The sequence below is a fragment of the Octopus bimaculoides genome, chromosome 6 (assembly GCF_001194135.2).
Source record: "Octopus bimaculoides isolate UCB-OBI-ISO-001 chromosome 6, ASM119413v2, whole genome shotgun sequence".
NCBI lineage: Eukaryota > Metazoa > Mollusca > Cephalopoda > Octopoda > Octopodidae > Octopus > Octopus bimaculoides.
The window spans coordinates 60549916-60569990 of NC_068986.1; the positions used below are offsets into that span (position 1 = coordinate 60549916).

Consider the following 20075-nt stretch of genomic DNA (forward strand, 5'->3'; position numbering starts at 1 on the left):
GGGGGGTGCCCATGAACAGAGTAAGGCAGAGGTTTTAAGATCAAGTAGGAGAATCGGGGTGTGTGCGTTAGTTTATAGTCCTGGCGAAGCAAGAGGTAGTCGAGAGAGAAAGAGAGAGAGAGAAATTGAGAGAGACAGAGTGAGGCAGAGAGAAGGGGGGGTTAGGGTTAGTGGTCAGAACACGAGGGAGAAAAATATTCTTTTGGGATTTGTGTAGCGTAGTTTAATGAGACAGCAAATGTTGATAATAGTAATATAGAATTGAAAAATCTGAGAGTTTTCAGTCAGCTAATCTAAGACAGAATTATAGAAATAAGTGACTGTGTGATAAACTCGAATAAATGAATGAATTTGATGACATGATAATGAAATAGAATAGTGAAAGCACTAAGTAAGCTGTTATGATCTGCACAAAAATAGAAGGGTATGAACGAGGTTGAAAAGACAGAAAATTTCTTATCTGGACATCCTTCTGAGATTCGTGTATTATTATGTTTATATTTAGGTTTATGTGTGTACATGTATGTATACATGAAATAAACTAAAGAAAATACTAATATTAGATAGATATCAATATCTTTTATAGTTTACAGTAAGATTATCAATAAATATGTTATTAAAATTTTCAATGTATGTATATAAGACAAAATTATGATTAATATTAATATTATTTAGAATTTTCATATTAATTAATTTACATATTGATCACTATCACAATCATTTCATAATTAGGCTTAATATTTATTTTCACAAAGTTATCTTTATTTTTGAATTGATGTTTGTTTATTTAAGGGTTTAAATAATCACGATCTATTATTATATTCATGTCATTTTTATTTATATCATGTTTATTAATAGTTCTAGTTTTAGTCCATTTATTATTATTTTTAGTTGCTTTATTTCACATTTTATCATCTCTATTTTTATTTATATCGTTTTCATCAGGCCTATAATATTTTTTTCATGTTTATACCCTGTTTTTGTGAGTGCTATATTATAGTAATCTACATTATTATAGAAAATCTCTTCATAAGACAAAAGGTAAGAAATTCTTTTTCTGATATTTTCAATAGAAATAGTCCATAATTTTTAAAGAATTTATAGAATTTTTTCTTGTATAGTTCTAATTTTCTATTGGATGGGTTTTAATGACAAAAAAATGCACCATCCCAATATAATCCACCTCTAAGTTCAGGAAATTCCCTTATTTAAGTCAAATAAAATATATATGTGTACAAGGTCTGTTATTTGTGCAGAATCTGCTGATCCCATCATTATATCGAAACAATTATTAGTATTCTTTCTGACCCAATATTTATTATCAAACTTAACTGATTTTCTAGCTGTTTAGTACTATTGGAAGTATGCATAATACAACTACTTGATAGTACAGGGTGAAATCTGAAGGTGAAAGAGAATGAATACTCTACTACGTTCTTAACAGAGTATACCATAACTAATATTGATGGAAACCAGGAAACCAGTCAAAATCACTTTTTACATTAGAGTACTATAGAGTGTTAAAGGATGGAGAAAGAAAACCTCAACTTCTCACTGAAAGACATCCCCATACCAACCAAGAACAAACACTTAAAACAACTATCAGCCAACACAAGCGCCTTCATAAGAAGAATGAGATGGAAAGCATTCTTCTATGACAAGAAAAACAGCACACAAGAGTACCAGAAGGAAGAAAACACATTCAAGAAAGAATTCAAATCCCTGAGAAACCCACCAACAAATCAACACCTGATGCAATTCAAAGAGGAACTACACAAAATAATAAAGAACATCAAATTCAGGAAATACTCAAGAAGGAACAACAAACACCAACAGAAACTGAAAAAAATACTGGAAGCTTTTAAAAATGCAAACGGAATACTAGTGCCTGTGGACAAAATTGGTAACCTTTATATTGTGAACACCACACTTTATAATAATTTAATTAGAAAAGAAATACTTAGCAAAGACAAACATACACATAACAATATCTTAACTAATATAAACAACAAAGGATATGAAATAGTAAAAAGACTAGAGATAGAAGATAGGAGAGAACCATATGTCCCAAAAAAACCTAAGATAAACCTTAAAGACCATGAAAATAACTTTGATTGTGATCCTAAAGTCAGACTAATATGTCTATTGAAATCAGACATAGGACGTATAAGCAAAAACATCACAGATAATAATGCCCAAACACCAAATTAAGATTGGATTTTCCTTATGGTTAGACATTTGGGAGTTAATAAGATAGTATAAAAAAATATGAAAAACAAAAAACTCCAAATTTATACAATTAGATATAGATAACTACTAATCCACAAGTACTCAATAAAGCACTCATATTTGCAATGAAAAATTCTAGCCTATCTAAGTAGGATGTAGAGATAATATTAACGTCATAAGAAACTGTTATTAATTATGGCAACAAATTATGGATGAGATCAGATAGAATGAATTCCTTCAATATACCAAAGAGTTTGAGTGACTCAGCTCAGGTCATGGATATTGTAGGAATCTACATCTCATTCCACATCAAATCCTCATTGCCATAAATAGCGAGGTATCTATAGAGAGACGATGCCCTTTTCGTAATAGATAATTGTACTAAACTAGAAATAGTGATACAGAAAAAAAAAACTACACAAATTATTTTAAAATGTTGCCCTATCAATAACCATAGACAGTAATTACAATAAAGTAAATTTCCTAGATGCTACTTTTAACTTAGAAACAGTGATGTACGAACTATACCACAAACCAGATGAGTGTCCTAGATACATAAATGTAAAGTCCAATCATCCACCATCCCTAACTAAAGGAATAGTTAGGAACTTAACCACCAGAATATCACGCCTATAACGAGACAATATTCAACATACATGCACTTTACTACAATGAAGCACTAGCTAGGTACTGAGTATAAGGAAAAAATCAAGTTCACACCTGGTGAAGCTCTACATAATACTAATACCCACACACCAAAAGTAGAAAACACACACATTAAAAACAACAAACACAAAAACCCAAGGCACAATGCACAAAATGCTAACAACATAAAAAACCTTCCTATTTTGAGTTTTTTTTTTATACAGTTACAAATCAAATATTTTTTTCATTTGGCATCCACTTCTAGGAAATCTGTATGTTTTCTTTTGCTTGTGTGTCTGGCTTCCATTATTTGTAGTGGCGTTAGTACTTGAAAAGTTTGGTAATCACACCATCTTCCCAACTTTGTTTACATGCCTTAACAAATAAATTTTCACCAATTTTGAAATATCTTGTATTATCCAATGCAATCTTTCTTTTCTTGCCAGGTAGCAATTTGTCGAAGATGGATTTTGTTTTCCTTGCAAACATCAGCTACACTGATGATATACCTGCTGGTGTGTTTGGATGTGGCGTCGCACAGTGTACCCTTAAGAATTGTTGTAAAACTATCTCATTCGTGACTTCCTTATTCGACTGTGTTAGGGCTCTCTTGAACGTATCGACAAAGCATTCTGCTTGTCCATTAGATCTGGGTCGGTATGGTACTATAGTTACATGTTTTACAAAAGTTTTAAAACTAAAAAGACACAAATTGCTTTCCTTTGTCAGACACTATCATGTCTAGGATGCCAAATCTTGCAAAAAGCTCATGTAGAAAGTTTGTTGCAGTTGAGGAGGTTGGCTTTTTACACTTACAAATTTCTGGTCATTTAGAGAAACTATCAACTACCACTAAGTTGTATGAACCATTTAAGGGACCAACAAAATCGATGTGTAGTCTCAACTACAGAACATCTAGTTTAGGCCACGGTTCACTTTTTATTGTCAGTAATTTTGCTGCTAGCACACATCTTCTGCAGCCTGTCACTAAATTTTTGATTTTTCTATCCATTTTTGCCCACTACACATCAAAGCTTTCATCCTCAAAATACTAGGGTGTCCAACATGGGATTCCCTCAACATTTTCTTTTGCAGCGTTTCAGGTATTACTTCTCTCTGTGTATACATCAGTGCGCCATCACAAATTGAGTATAGGTTCATGTCTTGATTTCATTTCACCCCAATTCTGTTCCTATTTACTTTTCCTGTCTACAGTATTCTTTTCGTTTTTGTTATGAACTTGTCCTTTTCCGCATTTTGTTTTATGTATTCGAGGGTCACCAGTAGTTTATGTACCACATTCCACATTACATTTTTTATTTCTCCTTCTGATCTAAAAGCTGCAATTACCATATCTTCGAATGATTCACCATCTTTCAGTATCAGTGTAGACATACCCTCTGCATACCCTAGATTTTTTTGACAGCAAACATTCCAATTTGTAATCATAATTCAATAATGTGGTGCCCCATCACTAGTCTATTCACTGCGTGTGCTGGTATTTTTTTTCTAGAATTGTATGTTGACAGTAGTGGGATCTGTTTGTAGACAGAAATTTCTTTCATGAATAAATCTATAGAATTTTTTCACACCAAATATGATTGCTAATGCTTCCTTTTCTATTTGGCTGTAGTTCCTTTCTGCTGATAAAAATGATTGTGACGCATGGGCTATAACCTTTTTACTCCTATCGTCATATTTGTGCAGAAGCACTGCTCCTACACTGTTATCACTCACATCTGTAGCCAATATAATTTCCAGCTTCAGATCAAAATGCATTAACGATAAGTTCGATATTAAAGTGTTCTTTAATTTGTCAAATGCCTTCAGTCCAGCACCATTTTGCATTTTTCTTTAACAAATCATTAAGTGGGGCTCTTACATTGTGTCTATTGGGAATATAAATTTGGTAGTAATTCACTAATCTCAAGAATGCTTGTAGCATAGTCACATTATTAGGTGTGTGCATATTTTTTATTGCAGTTGCACTGGATGGATCCAGTTTCTATCCATTTTTATCTATTATCTGGCCCAAGTATTTAATTTTTTTCAGAAAAAACTCATATTTTTCATCACTTAGCTTAAAGCTGTATTCTCTTATCTTTTCAAATACCCTTTTTTATGTATTCTACATGTTGTTCGTGTATTTCACTTTTTATTAGAATATTGTCTAAGTAGGCAATAGCAAAATCACTGTCTGCCAGCATTGTATCCACTACTTATTGAAATATGGAAGGAGCTACTTTTACGCTGAAGGGAAGCTGCTTAAATTTGAATAAGCCACAGTGTGTATTAATGGCTAGTAAGTGTGAGCATTCTTCTACTTGGATTTGTAAATATGCCTCCGAGAGGTCTAATTTTGAGAAGAATTTCCCTCCATTCAACTTTGTGAACACTTCCTCAGAACTAGGCAATGGGTAGTTATGTGGGATTAAGCAATCATTCAACCTCGTTGAAAAATCTGCACAAACTCTTAACTTACTATTTTTCTTTTTTATATAGACCATAGGTACTGCCCAATCTGAGTGGTGTGTCTTCTTGATTATTCCTAGGCTTTCAAGTTCCTTATTTAGTGCTGTGAATGGTACATTAAATTTTGGCTTAAATATAGGTGTTGCGTGTTGTTTTACTACAGTTTTTGCTTTCGTTTTCATGCAGCAGCCCAGGTCATACTAGAAAACATCTGGAAATAAATGTTTTATTTTTTGTTTCAATCTCTCAGCTGTATTCAAACCTCCGACTGAACCGACTATACACAAAACACTTATGGGCATATTCCACAATTTGAACAGTTCCATCCACTCTGTGCCAAATAGATTAACAGAATTTTTTAACACATATACTATTGCCATTTTCATTTGGTCACGAAATGTCATATTACACGCAAATTCACATCAAAATACAATCTTTTACCTGTAATACCATGTGCTACTTTTGTAGATTCACTTAATTTTGGCTTACCAATATACTTCCAAGTTTCTTCATTCACAATGGTAATATCACTTCCAGTATCCAACTGCATTTTCAATCTTATATTTTCAATTTACACATTAACGGATTTCCTCTTTGTCACATTACCATTTTCTTTTGATGACATCTTGTTTACTCTTTTTTTCTTTGTTCCAATATTTTATCTTGGTTTTACAATGTGCTTTTACGTGTTCAATTTTTCCACAATGGACACATTCCACTTTCTTAAATGGGCAGTTTTTTCTCAGGTGTAGACCTCCACATACAAAACATGGGCTTGTTTCCTGACTTTTGTCCTGTTCGTACTGTATTTTAGTGCACACTTGATTTCAATTCTGCCTGTTTCGCACTTGTTTCATTTGGGAGAAATCTTTATGTTCAATTTTCTCTGTGTTGTGTCTTAAATTTACTATTCTTTCACACTCTTCTGACACTTGTTGTAAGGTTACAGCTTGGTTTTGTTCCAGCTTAGAAAGAATTTTTGTTCTTACTTCTGCATTTAGTCTCTGAGTAAAATATCAGGCACTTGAACATATTTGGTGTTAACTTGTCTGGTTTGAACGTTTCACATTCTGTTAACTCTGCCAGCATATGTGATCTAGTTCTCTTTGTTGTTCTTTTCTAGGCTCAAACATTTCCAGCGTGTATTGAACAATGAGCTTTTTTGCTAAAAATTTTACACAACATGTCTATTGTGTTTCTAAAATTTATGTCAGAAGGTTTTTTCGGGAGTATGTAATCGCTGTAACACTCATGTTTTCCTGCTGCCAGTTTTCTAAGGATTAGACACATTTTCATATAACTGTCCCAATCTTTGCACTCTTTATTGAAGATCTGTTCGTATCTTGTATAGTACGCTTCAAAGGTAACTCTTTTGTCTGGTTCACTTTTAAAGTCCGTATTTGAGTTTGCAACATATGAACATATTTTCAGCATTTTTGGATGACTTACTATTCATTAATTGCAGTATTTGTTGCTGTAATAGTAATTGTTGTTGTTGCTGTAATAGCAATTGTTGTCTTTGTAACTCAAGCAAACCATCCAACAAATCTTCCATAATTTTACGCTTTTGAATGCCATGAAATTTGCACTACAAACTTTTGTGAGATTGTTTAATCATTGTGAGTTTGTTAATTCATCATTGCCACTGTTGTAATCCAACATCTGACTGTTATAATGTCCACTCTGGTATAGCAGTATAGTTAGACAAGTAACATACAACTATCTATGACCGACCACCCTGACTTCTCAAGGTCAGTATTTGTAACAACTATCACATACCACTCATCATGTGGGAGGGGTGTTTCATTATTATTCTTATTATTATCCCCATAACAGTAAGTTGGACCTATTAATATAAATACCTATGTATTTATATTTAAAAATTCATCATCTGAAAGTCTCCACCTTTTGCATGTATACATATATACTCGTATATATTTTGTACTTCATACCCAAACTATTAAATTTAATATATTTAATGTGTCTAATTTATTCATCCACATAACTGTCTCTATACCAGCTCAACTTGATTCCTCTTATAATCTTTCTTTACCTTATGGAATCGGTCCTCTGTAAACACATCAGAATCAAAGTCTGAATCTTTTGAGCACTACTAAATGTCATCTATACAGACAATCTCTGGATCTCATCTGTCGACTATTTATATCAGTGGTGACTCTGGCACTCAGGCTGTTCGGGCTTAACCTGAGTAAAAATTTAGTAAAATGAATGTGTATTTGAATCTGATTTAATTTCTGCTAACAGTGACTTCAAGTATGTAACTGAAGCCAATAACTTGGGCTCCTTTTATTGAGCCTGGTTGCAGTTCATTTATTTTCATTCAGCATCTGGCGGTCATCTTAGAGGTGCCCTGTGTCAAAAAATATCATTCATAGCAGATGTTCTCTCGACATCGTTCACGTGTCCCTGACTCAGGCTCAGAAGTTACAGCCCGAGTTGTTATCTATAATTGTAAAAATTAAAAGTAATTCAAATTCAATGTTTTCTTGAAGCAATAAATTTCTATAGAGATTAAGATTTAAATTCTAATCTATGAAAAGTTTCCATTCTATAATATTCTTAAAGGAATGAAAAATTATCCGGCAACTTGGACTAAAATGAATGAGCTTGGTAGGTGTAAAAGACTAACCAGCATCTCTTGTCAGGAGTACAGTGACAGTCAGATCACTATTCGTTGTGCACTCTGCTGTTGTTATTTGATTACTATTATTTTGTGCATCTATGTATAAAGATCAGTTGTGTTTTGCAGTGTTGCTTTATTTTTACCCTTAACTTAGAAATGGAGAAAGACATAGTGCTAGGTATAAAAAATAAGCCATATGGAACTAGAAATAAAGCAGAAAAACATGAAATTCTTCGAGCAAGCATGTATCTTATGTGACATTTGTGATGAGTCCGAGTGACGCTAATGACCTGGAGTTGCCTCTGATTTATATATATATATATATATACATGCATACATACACACACATATGAGAGAGAGAGAGAGAGAGAGAGAGAGAGAGAGAGAAATGGTACACACCCACAATGAATATTTCCATTTCTTTCATTAAATGATTTTAACATTATATTATATATATTGCATAATAATGTCTTTAAATTAAAATCAAACTACATCTATCTGAAGGTAAATGTCTGCTGTTCAAAACATAAAATCGAAAGGCAGCTTAATCTCTTAGTGCTTAAACTGGTCATATCCGGCTCAAATATTCAATCTGTTACTATGTGAAAACTGGCCAGATCTGTCCTCTTACACTTATCCTACAATGTCATTAAAAATAAACAATCACATGATCAAAATCTCAAAACTATGAGATAATGCATGATTAACTGAAAACATTGTGAATGCTAAAGGGTTGAAAGAAAATGCAATAAAAACATTTTGAGTGATTTTAATAAAATCCTTATGAAATCCTTGTCTTTCTAATGACACCACATAACCAAAACAAATAAGTAAATGACTTCAAATAAGTTATTACTGACTATTTTCATTTCTCAACACCTTTATCAAAGGCATTTAGTTAAGTTATTAACCTTATCATACTGTGTTCCTGGTATAGCAGGAATAGCCTAAATGTAATATCTAATGAATTCCTGTTAAAACAGTAATGAACACACATAGAAAAAGAAGACAAAATACTAAAAACAGACAACAGATCACATTGCAACCTTGTAGTTAAGTGTGTTTATTGACTCACTGTTAATGATGCCCCCACCCCAGCTATTTAAAACTTTTGTTTCAAATTGCAGAAAAAAAAAATTTTTTGCAATGAAATAAATGTGTAACAACTCCAACACTATATCTGGTGAATGAGCAAGGCCTAGACTCTTTGCAGTTGAGGAAATTATTGATGCTATTTATTCTTTGGACAATGAGAGTGATTTGCAGACAATGAGAGTGATTTGGACAATCAAAGTAGTGAAAGAAATGAGGAAAGTCATGATTCAGGTGAACAAATATGGTAGTTGAGAGATAGACCTATTATTGTTATTCTCCTCAATTTTTTTTTACTCTTCTGACCATTAGTTTGCCTGCAATCATTACTTTTGAGCTGTGTATACAACTATTTTTTTTTTTTGCCCAGGAGTCCAGGTCTGAGAGGGTTAAACTAGAACTTTTGAAAAATAAATTTCTTACTAAAAAGGAAATATGTAACTCATTACAAAAAAAAAAAAAAAAAAATGATTATTTATTCCCAAGGTTTCAGAAGAGAAATTTATTAATTAGATGTCTGTCCCATGACCAGAGTTAAACAAAGTCAAAAAGCACAGAAGTGACAGTGTGGTTGTGAAGTCTACTACCCAACTAGGTCCTGGTTTCAATCCCACTGTTCAGCACCCTGGGCAAGTGTCTTCTGCTATAGCTTCAGGCTAACCAAAGCCTTATGAGTGGATTTGGTAGAAAGAAACTGAAAGAAGCCCATCATATTTATGCATGAGTGTGCATGTATCCTTGTCCAGTAGCATAATTAGGGGGGAAGGAGGCACGTACCTCGGGTGCTGATTAAAGGGTGGGGTGGTGCAGAATTGACCATAATATGATAAGCTTGAACTCCATTTATAAAATTGCAATTGTAAAGATGGATCTCCAGCTTATCATTTTATGCTGCTATTGAAGGTAAACGCAATAGGGTGGCTGTTTACATTCATGTCTGGACATTTTTACAAAAGGCATCAAAAAAGGCTTGAGGATCAATTGAGTGAAACCTGCATATTTTCACCTTGCCTACTACACATACTGCACAACTAAGGGTATAAGATTAAGTGTAGTGGTAAACATTCTAAGTTAAATTTACTTAACAGTCGTTTATTCATTTAACTGTTAATCATTCTTTGTGGTTCTAAAAATAATTCATTCTTATCTTATCAGTGTAAATCGATTTTCCCTTTCTGCATAGCTTGCAACTTCTGGTGTACATACTGTACTGGACTTTGGAACTGGGTTCTCGCTCGCATTGATCACGTTCAGCAGCGGTTGCAAGATCCTGAAACGAATTTCCGGGATGCTGCAGATGATCTCAAAGCCCTTCAAAAAGACGGATGTACTATTATCCACCAATCACTAGAAGAAGGCATTGATCTTTGTCAAAAGTGGAACGTAGATATCAAAAAGCGTCAAGGGAGATAAAAAAGACTACCTCTTGATGATGAAGTTGAAAAGACAGCATCAACCAATGAGATGGATACCATTATGAATGCTGTTCTTCACTATCTTCAATCAGAAACAGAAAAAAAATTCTTCTGTCTTAACAATATTGATGCCAAGTTTGGGTTCCTCGTCGATATCCAGTCTCTTCCCTATCCAACACATCTTGACAAAGTTGACCTTCGATCAAAATGTGATTTATTGGCTTCTCGTTACTGTGGCAACATTAACGGCAAACATTTTAAGAAAATAATTGATTGCAGGGCATTGTTCTCTACAAGGCCAGAAAAACTCCTGGAATTCATTGTTTGATATGGAGATAACATTTTTACAAATTTGTGCATTGGCCTTCAAATACTGTTCACAATAGCTGTATCAATTGCAAGCTGCAAATGATTGTTCAGCAAGTTGAAGTTAATCCTGTCTTATTTGCGGACATAATGTTGCAGGACTGCATGCATGATCTTGCTCTTCTGAGCATTGAAAGTGAAGGAACGAATGAAACTGATTTTGAAGAGATAATCAATGAATTCACCTCATCAAAAGCAAGAAAGATGAGACTTTAAACAATTGCATTTCTTTTTTATTACATCTCATTTCACACATTAGGTTTTTTAATGTTGCAGTGGTGGAAGCTGGTGCATTAAACAGTTAAAATAAGGAGGTTTCGTAAAAGTAAACATTCAAAAAATATATTTTGATTTACAGGCTGTACCGAACAAGCAGGTAAATGAACCCTGGTAAAGTATTTATTCCTAAAATATTGCTTTAAAATATTAATTACTTGTAACACATAAGTACTATATAATATTGTGGATTTTGTAAGGTGGGGGGAATTTTTGTGGTTTGTCCCAAGTATGGTTTACCCTAGCTACACCACTGTCCTTGTCATGACATTATGTGATAATTGTAAATGATGATCACCACTATAAAATTATGCTATTCATTTCCAGTCTTCTGTGAAAAACATATGAGGAATATTACTTTGCTTGGAAGCAGGTAAGAGTTGGTGACAGGAAGAACATCTGGTCATGGAAAATCTGACTCAACAAATTCCATCTGACCCATGCAAGCATGGAAAAATGGACATTAAAGGATAATGCTGCTGATAATTTATGATGATGATGAAAATAGCCCAATATATATTATGAAAAGTAATAATGTATAACATGTAATCTCCAATGTTCAAAACTCGGAAATCTAAAAACCCTTTTGATAAAATAAACAAATAAAAATAAAGTTAGAGAGTACTGCATAATTCACCTTTTTTTAAGCTAAATTACATTTTTAACATACTCCATTACTGCTGGTTTTATTTTTAATTACAATGCTTTCCTCAAAGATTATCCTAAAGAAAAATCTGTGCACATTATAGACAAGATATATTTTTCCAGCATTTCATAGCTCACAAATACTGATACACATTATGCACGAGTGCATATTGTATCTATACTATAAAAGGCAAATTTTCTCTGTGTGTGTGTATGTTTAAAATTCATACATTTACACAATTCCAAATTTCTTCGATTAAACAATCGCAATTAATATTCTAAATACAATTTGTTAGGTCACTGTGTCATTTTTTCACTCCAAAAATTTCCTAATAATGAATAAAATCCATAAAACTACAGGAGTAAACATTTTCTCCCTAATAAAATCTAATTTCCTCTTTCTAATACAAATCCTTTCAACTCCTACTTTCTCTTATGAAGCTTTATGATCAACAACAAATACCAAAAGATCAAAACTGAGACAATCACATTTCGATACTGTCATGACAGATACTAAAACTACATACAAAATTACTTTGCCCCTCTAAAATTAACTATTTCTATTCCTCTTACACATCGTTTCAATTGCTACTTTCTCTTATGAACGTTTACGAACGATCCAAGAAAAAAGACAGAGAAACGAAGGAGAGTGAGAGTCAAATAAACAGACACACTACCAATCATACGTAAATACACACACATATATGTACCTATGGTTACCAATGACCTCATTCTAATTGGCGGGAATTATAAGTTTACTTTCCATTTCTAACACCGTCCTTCACCACCGAGACATCTTTCTCAAATACGATCAACAAACATTTATTCCCTACAAACTGTGAGTTTTTTTTTGAAAATCTTTTCGTAAATCTTGACATTAACACCCGCATTACCTACCTAACCCTAACACTGTAGTGAAAACCGTACGGGTGTTAATCTGAAAATTTAACAATCTTTTTTAAAACACTTTTACTTACTAACATCTTTTTTATTTAGTGTTTGTGTTGCCCATATATATATATATACACTTAAGACTTAGTTGTGGGTTGGGAGTTTGATCGGCAGAGGTCATTATTATTATTATTTATTTATTATTATTATTATTTTAAATTTTTCCCACAGGGGCTTATCGTAGGTGGCGTAATAAGTCACACCCGGACAACGTCGGGTTATACTGCTAGTATAAATATAAAACAATAATTGCCACAAGATAGTATATATATTATCAATGTTATCAAAGTGATGTCAACATCCAATTCAAAAGCAGCCATAATTAAATACTCCATCCATCCAACTTCTAATAAAACAATACAGCATAAAAACATTGCAGAATAATCAACCTCACATTGTTCAATATCATTCCTCAAAACCTCAACAAATAAATCCCAGCAACTGCAAACTGAACTGGGTCAAACTCCTGTAAGCTGTACCCAACAAATGAACTAGCGAGCAAACCTCTATGTGGTTGCCTGACTTGCTAAAAATCACACCAAATTTTTTCTTATATTATCATACCCTACTATCTCAAAAAAAAAAAAAAGTAAAGAAGGTAGGACAGATTGGATAACGGAGGCCTAGATAAACAATGCCTCAAATCTCATATCAAACTTTTCTGGATGGATGTATTCAACAACAGGGAACTAGATAAATCATACCTTCCATCCCTGCCTCTTCAGAAAAAGGATGGAATTGTCATAGCTGGATTGCCTGTAGTCAAGGGGAAGCTGGTTCAGGTCAGACCTGACAAACTTACACATGAAAGTTACTGTTGATAATGCCTTTTTGCATGAACTGAAAGGGTAAAGGGTATCCAAAATTCCCATACAGCCTCAGTAAGTAGATGGTACTATTCAATTAGACATGGCTTCTGCCACTGCTGACCAAAACTTATCTGAAATAATGAAATGTTGTGATGATTCAGCAAAATGAGATGCACTGCATTCAGAATGGATACAGCAAAAAAGTGATATTTAATATTTTATAATGCTGGAAAATCAATAAGAATGAGCAATGCATATAACAATGAATATATATATATTAAAAAACACAATATCACATAATGCAACTGTTTCATTTTGTTTTGTTTGATCTCTCTGTCCTACTTTGATTATTGATAAGCATCTCAGGTTTATCATTTTAAAATTCAAAACAAGAAGAAACTGGAGAGGGAAAAATAAAATCTTTGATACAAAATTCATGACTCTAAAATACACAAGTGTAGAATGTAGCAGACAGTCTTGGACTGCTTCTACAAGTCCCTTTGGCAGACTACCTTGATGATGGAAGATAATGGAGTTATTATCATAGCTGGTGACTGCAACAATCGTGTTGGGAATATTCCAATAGATTCCATGGCATGCATGGAGGTTATGGTTTTTGATTCTAGAAATGACGGCAGGGGGTAGGGGAACAAAGCTGCTAGGGGTTTTGTGATGCAAATGACTTGCTGGTCTGCAATACTAACTTCAGGAAATCTACCAGCCATCTGATCCCCTATCAATCTGGTGGGCACACAAACCAGATTGACAACATTCTCTCCAGAAACAGGGATAGGTAGATGCTCATGAATACAAAGTCCTTTCCCCAGTGAGGAATGTTTAATTCAATGTAAGCTAGTGGTTAGTATTTTCAGACTTAGGGCTAGAAGGATTCAGAGACACAAACTGAAATAGAAAAGGAAGTTATGAAAACTCAAAGATCCTTTAAATGGCCAGAGATTTAGAGATGTTCTAATTTGAAACATTTAATGAGAAGGAGGTAGGGGTAGACATATGACAGAAGACAACTGGAAGTTTTTACAGGATAACCTACTGAGGGTGACAGACCAAAACTGTGGATGGAGCAAAGCTTCTGCCAGACTGAGGGTGACATAGTGGTGGATCAGTTAAGTTGACAGGGCCATAAAAGTGAAGAGATGGATTTGGAAAGAGTGGAAAAATGGAAGCAGCAAAAAACATATTAGATAGCTAAAAGGGAAGTTAGGTGATACGTTTATCTAGCAAGGACAGAAGCAGACGCAATAGTTAAGCAGGTTATTCAGGAAGCAGTCATTCCCAATAACTTGTATAGCAGCATAATGGTCAGCTTCTACAAGGGTAAAGGAGATACCTTAGATAGAAGTAATTATAAAGGCACCAAAATGCTGGACCAGGTGATGAAACTTACAGAGAGAATTATAGCCTAATTAATTAGGAACAGAATTAGACCAGATGAAATGCAGTTTGGCTCTATGCCAGGGAGGAACACTACTAATGCTATTTTCATACTCAGGCAACTACAAGAACAGTATCTAGCTAGGAATAAACCATTGTACTTGATATTTGATATTGTGTCAGAGTGCAAGGTTAAATCATCAGGATAGTCTACATCAGTTAGTTTTTGGGTAGGATGTTTGATCAATCTCTTTTTGCAAGTGTGAAACCAAGGCTGTTTAGATTGTTAAGTGATGTTCTGAGACATAATCCAGAGTGACCACAAAGAGAAAAGGTGCTAGTATGTCCCCTTGGAGTACTCTGGCATTGATTTGGTGTTGTTATAGATAATCATAATAGCTGCTGTTATTTCCTCAGAAACACTACTAGCCAGTAGTATTTTTTCCATAGTGGATGGAGTCAAAAGCTTTTGAGAAATCAATAAACTGCTTCAAGGTTTCTGGTTCTTACTCCCTTCAGATGATGAACAAAAATATTTGTCTGGCAGTTGATCTATTTTTCCAAAGCCATTGTGATTTCTTCTCAAAAAACTTTCTCAATTTCTGGTTGTATCCTGTTAAGTAGAAGTGAAATATAAATTTTTGCAGTGATGGCTGTAAGAGTGATGCCTCCACAGTTCTTTGTAAGACCTAAACCATCTTTCTTTGGAAATGGGAGTATGCAACATTTTGTCCATTTGTCAATGTTTCCTCCATTGTAGACCATATTGCAGAAGCCTAACATAATATCACTGAATTCTATTGTTTCACAAATTTCAGGTGGAATATTCAGCAGCCTTGCTCTCTGATGCAATATCAAACTCCACCCAATTACTTCATAGTCTAGAATTAGTTGCACAAGATGTTTGATTACTTGTTAATCCTAGTACAATCAAGTTCACTGCTCACAATCAATGAAAATCCATCATCAACATCAGTGGAGACCCCCATCAATCAAGTTGATGATTGCACATACTTTGATTCTGAGATAGCTTCAATTGAAAAAGATGCAAAAATTCGGACAATCAAAACAGTCAGCCCTAAACAAGCTGGATGTTATCTGGAAATCAACATTGTCAGACAGCCTTAAGTGAATTTTTTCCATGCAACAGTAGAGTCAGTCCTTTATATGGAACAACAACCTGGGCACTTACCAATAAAAAATTGGAATCCAAGCCTGATGGAAGATACACCTGAATGTTAAGAGCAGTCTTAAACATACCTTCAAGAACTCCTGTCTGTTTCCATCACTGTAAGGGAAAGGCACTTGTGCTTTGTGGGACACTGCTGGTGAGCTTAACAAGAAGTGGTAAGTGGCCTACTGCTATTGATGCCAAAGCATGGTCAGACTTGAGCAGGTCATCTGATGACAATGTATGTCGATTAACTCACCAGAGATACTGTATACCAGCCTAAAGACTTCCCTCAATTAATGCAGAACCAAGATGGATAGTGTGCATGGGTTAAAAACATCTGAGCGGGCTCAAAGAGTTAACTTAGTATTTGTTGACCAGGAGAAAGCCTTCAACAGAGAAACCTTGCTCTGTGATATGGTGGTCTCTGAGGAAGCTAGGGATAGGCAAATGCCATGTGAAAGCAGTACAGGGGTGTTGTTAGTAAGATAAAAGTTAGATATGAGTACAGTGACGAATTTAGAGAACAAGTAGGTGTTCGCCAAAGCATGGCTCTCAGTACCTCTCTATTCATCATCCTCTGGACCATAACAGAGGAATTTAAGATTGGCTGCCTATGGGAGCTACTACATGCTGATGATCTTGCTCTCATAGCAGAATCTGTAACAGAACTAGAAAATAAATTAAAAGTGTGAAAGTAAAACTTGGATTCAAAGGGCCTTAAAGTTAACTTTGTATAGATCAAGGTTCTAGTAAGCAAGAAAACAAACCCTTCAGATAAATGGCTTTGCTCAATATGTAGGCAGGAATTCCATTCAGTGTATACAGTGCAAGCTATGAATACACAAGAGGTGCAGTGGAATCACAGGAATGTTATCAGAGAAAATAGTATTTGTATGTGGAAGATGCACAGGAGCCATAAAGTCTACAGGTAGATAGGAAACTGGTTTGTAGATGTTTGTGTACAAACAGTAATGCTCTACATGGTAGTGAGATGTAACCCCTAAATGCAGAAGATACACAAAGACTAGAGAGGAATGAAGTTAGTATGCTCTGTTGGATGTTCAACATCACTGTACATGTATGACAGACTGCTAATGTATTGAGAGAAAAGTTAGGCATACAAAGAATTAGATGCAGTGTGCAAGAGAGAAGATTGTGCTGGTTTGGTCACATGATGCATATGGATAAGAACAGTTGCATAAAGAAGTATTAATCACGTGAAGTGGATGGATCTTGTGGAAGAGCGAGACCCAGGAACACATGGAACAAAGTACTGATATATCTGGTGCCTTACTATACTTGAGAAGACCAGTCTACCATAACAAAATTGATATCCTAAAACCACCTTGGTAATTGCTTATACATGCAGTTCTCTGTCCAACTTCCATTCTCACTGCCCTGTCAAGTTTTTACTTCATGTTTCATTCTCTAACACACATCATTCTGAACAGAATAAATACACACATACTACATCCCCTCCCATTCATTATTTTACTCTTTCTTCCCCACCCTAGAACCACTTTTATTTCTCATTATGCTCTCACCCTTCTGTTATACTCCATCCTCACTCAACAGCTCCTTTATCTGTCTTATCTGCTATCATTCCCAATACCCTTACATATCTAACATAATCCTCTTCACCGGAGGTAGTGGCCTCAATGCTTTTGTTTGGGAGTTTGGGCTTTCTGAGTAGAGCAAAGGATCAAGTATCTCGGTCCTTTGTTATCTTCTACAAAAGGTGCAGTGCCTTGAGGTTGTCCTTCGGTACTTCGTCCCATGTCTTCTTAGGTCTCCCACTTCCATGTGTTCCAGCTACTTAGAGAGATCAGCACTACTATGGAGCTGTCTGCATCCATCTGTATTACATAACCAAACCAGCACAGCATTCTCTCTTACACACTGCATCTAATTCCTCTTATGCTTAACTTCTCTTTCAATACACTAGCATTCTGTTGAACATGTATACTTACATTACACATCAAGCAAAACATACTAGCTACATTCCCCTCTATCCTTTGCATGTCCTCTACACCCTGGGCCTATGTCTCACTACCATGAAGAATTGCTGTCTGTATATACTGCATTATACAATCTTCTTTTTTCACTTGGAGAGAAAAACATTTCATAGCCAACAAAAGTAAAAGCTCTCTGAATTTCCTCCGTCCTATTCTTATTCTAGCAATTCTCTATCACACTCTCTGCACATACTTCCCCACTACTAATTTGGTTCCCTATATAAAATGTACTTGATGTGACACTGTGTTTTTTAATACAATGATAAAATGTTCTGATTTTCATCATGTACTCAATATATAGTTCAAAGGCAAACAAATTTATTAGCCTAATGGATCAGGAACTTTCCCCCTATTTTTGATAGCGTATACTTTCTGCACTAATACAATTATCAACATACATTATATATTTATATTTAGAGTTTATAAGTGACATTTAATATAGGCAAATACATTTATCAGTGAATCAAATTAATCTAAACCAACTACTTCATTAAACTATTTGACAAGCCACCTTAGACCACCTCTGTTTCTAAAATACAAACTGTCCATTTTAAGAGTTCATGTTTCAATTATTAAATCTTTCCATAATAATTGAGTCAGAATCTCAAGTTACACTACAAACACCACCTTAAAAATAAAAGTGTTTCTTATTTTACAAAATCTTTCCAAATTCATGATTATTTCAAAAATTAAGTGAAACACACGTAATATATTTTATTAAAAACATAGTCAGTCACAAAAGGCTTAAATAATGTCAACACCAATTTCACAAGAATTTCTATATATAAAGTCCCCTTACTTGCTTTATGTTGCATCACAATTGCAACAGAATCCTGACTGCTTCTAATTAAGGAATAACATATTTTAAGTTTTAAATATTAGATCAACATGCCCCACAATATTGATGAGACTGGGCCACAAATTCTAACTGAATGCTACAATTGACCAATAACATACATATCTAAACACTGTTCAAGTAGGGTTCATCAGACCCATGCTACAACAGCAGCAGTAGCAGCAGCAATAATAACAAAATCATCAAAGTGAAAAATCAAATGATAGTAAACTAATGAGAGTGATGTCTCCTTCACACATGTAATGCAAAGAATGAAAAAACTTACATTATTCTTCATCATTTCTGTATAAAGGTCTATGCATTGAGTACCAACCTCTTCAGCTGCTTGTTTGCATGCTGCAGCATAATGAATTGTGTTTTTATTGAAATTTGAACTGACTCGATCTGTAAACAAATCAATGAACATAAAACAATGATTAAATTCAAATTAGCCAGTAAATTACAACAATGAAACTAACATAACACAACACTGACAAAATATTTACAACATAGTTAAAAGCACATCTTGAAATCTAGGATTTATCTCAGGATCAGACAATACATAAGTACTGGAAAATTACTGACCCTCTATAAAGTGCAAAAGAAATTTGAGTTTACGTATTTGGATTGGAGAAACTGCTACACACAAATAAGTACTTTAGATAATATTCAAAAACTAAAAAAAAGACATTCAATTGATCAGGAAGCCTGCATTCACCAATGCGGGCGACACATGAAATCTTTTGAGCGGGATCATTGCCAGTGCCCCTGGACTGGCTCATGTGCGGGCGACACATGATATCTTTCGTGCGAGATCGTTGCCAGTGCCCCTGGACTGGCTCTTGTGCGGGTGACACATGAGGTTTCTCGAGCGAGATGAGCATGGCCGTTGCCAGTACCGCTTGACTGGCCTTCGTGCGGGTGACACGTAAAAGCACCCACTACACTCTCTGAGTGGTTGGCGTTGGGAAGGGCGTCCAGCTGTGGAAACACTGCCAAATCAGATTGGAGCCTGGTGTAGCCATCTGGTTTCACCAGTCCTCAGTCAAATCGTCCAACCCATGCTAGCATGGAAAGCGGACGTTAAACGATGATGATGATGATGATGAGTTCCT

The 20075-nt window shown here is 34.6% G+C and overlaps 1 protein-coding gene across 5 annotated transcripts in view; it reads right to left on the reverse strand.

Moving 5' to 3' along the window:
- LOC106881399 (isoamyl acetate-hydrolyzing esterase 1 homolog) overlaps positions 1–20075 on the reverse strand; it is a 202339-nt gene that overhangs the window by 48854 nt on the left and 133410 nt on the right. For 2 of the 5 annotated variants that reach the window (XM_052968750.1, XM_052968747.1), the window contains exon 5: positions 19247–19365. In XM_052968750.1, the coding sequence (XP_052824710.1) occupies positions 19247–19365 (119 nt within the window). Of the gene's footprint in view, positions 1–13497; positions 13676–13704; positions 15550–16669; positions 16779–19246; positions 19366–20075 lie in introns of those variants that run through there. The other 3 variants (XR_008264422.1, XM_052968748.1, XM_052968751.1) reach the window with 3 other exon arrangements.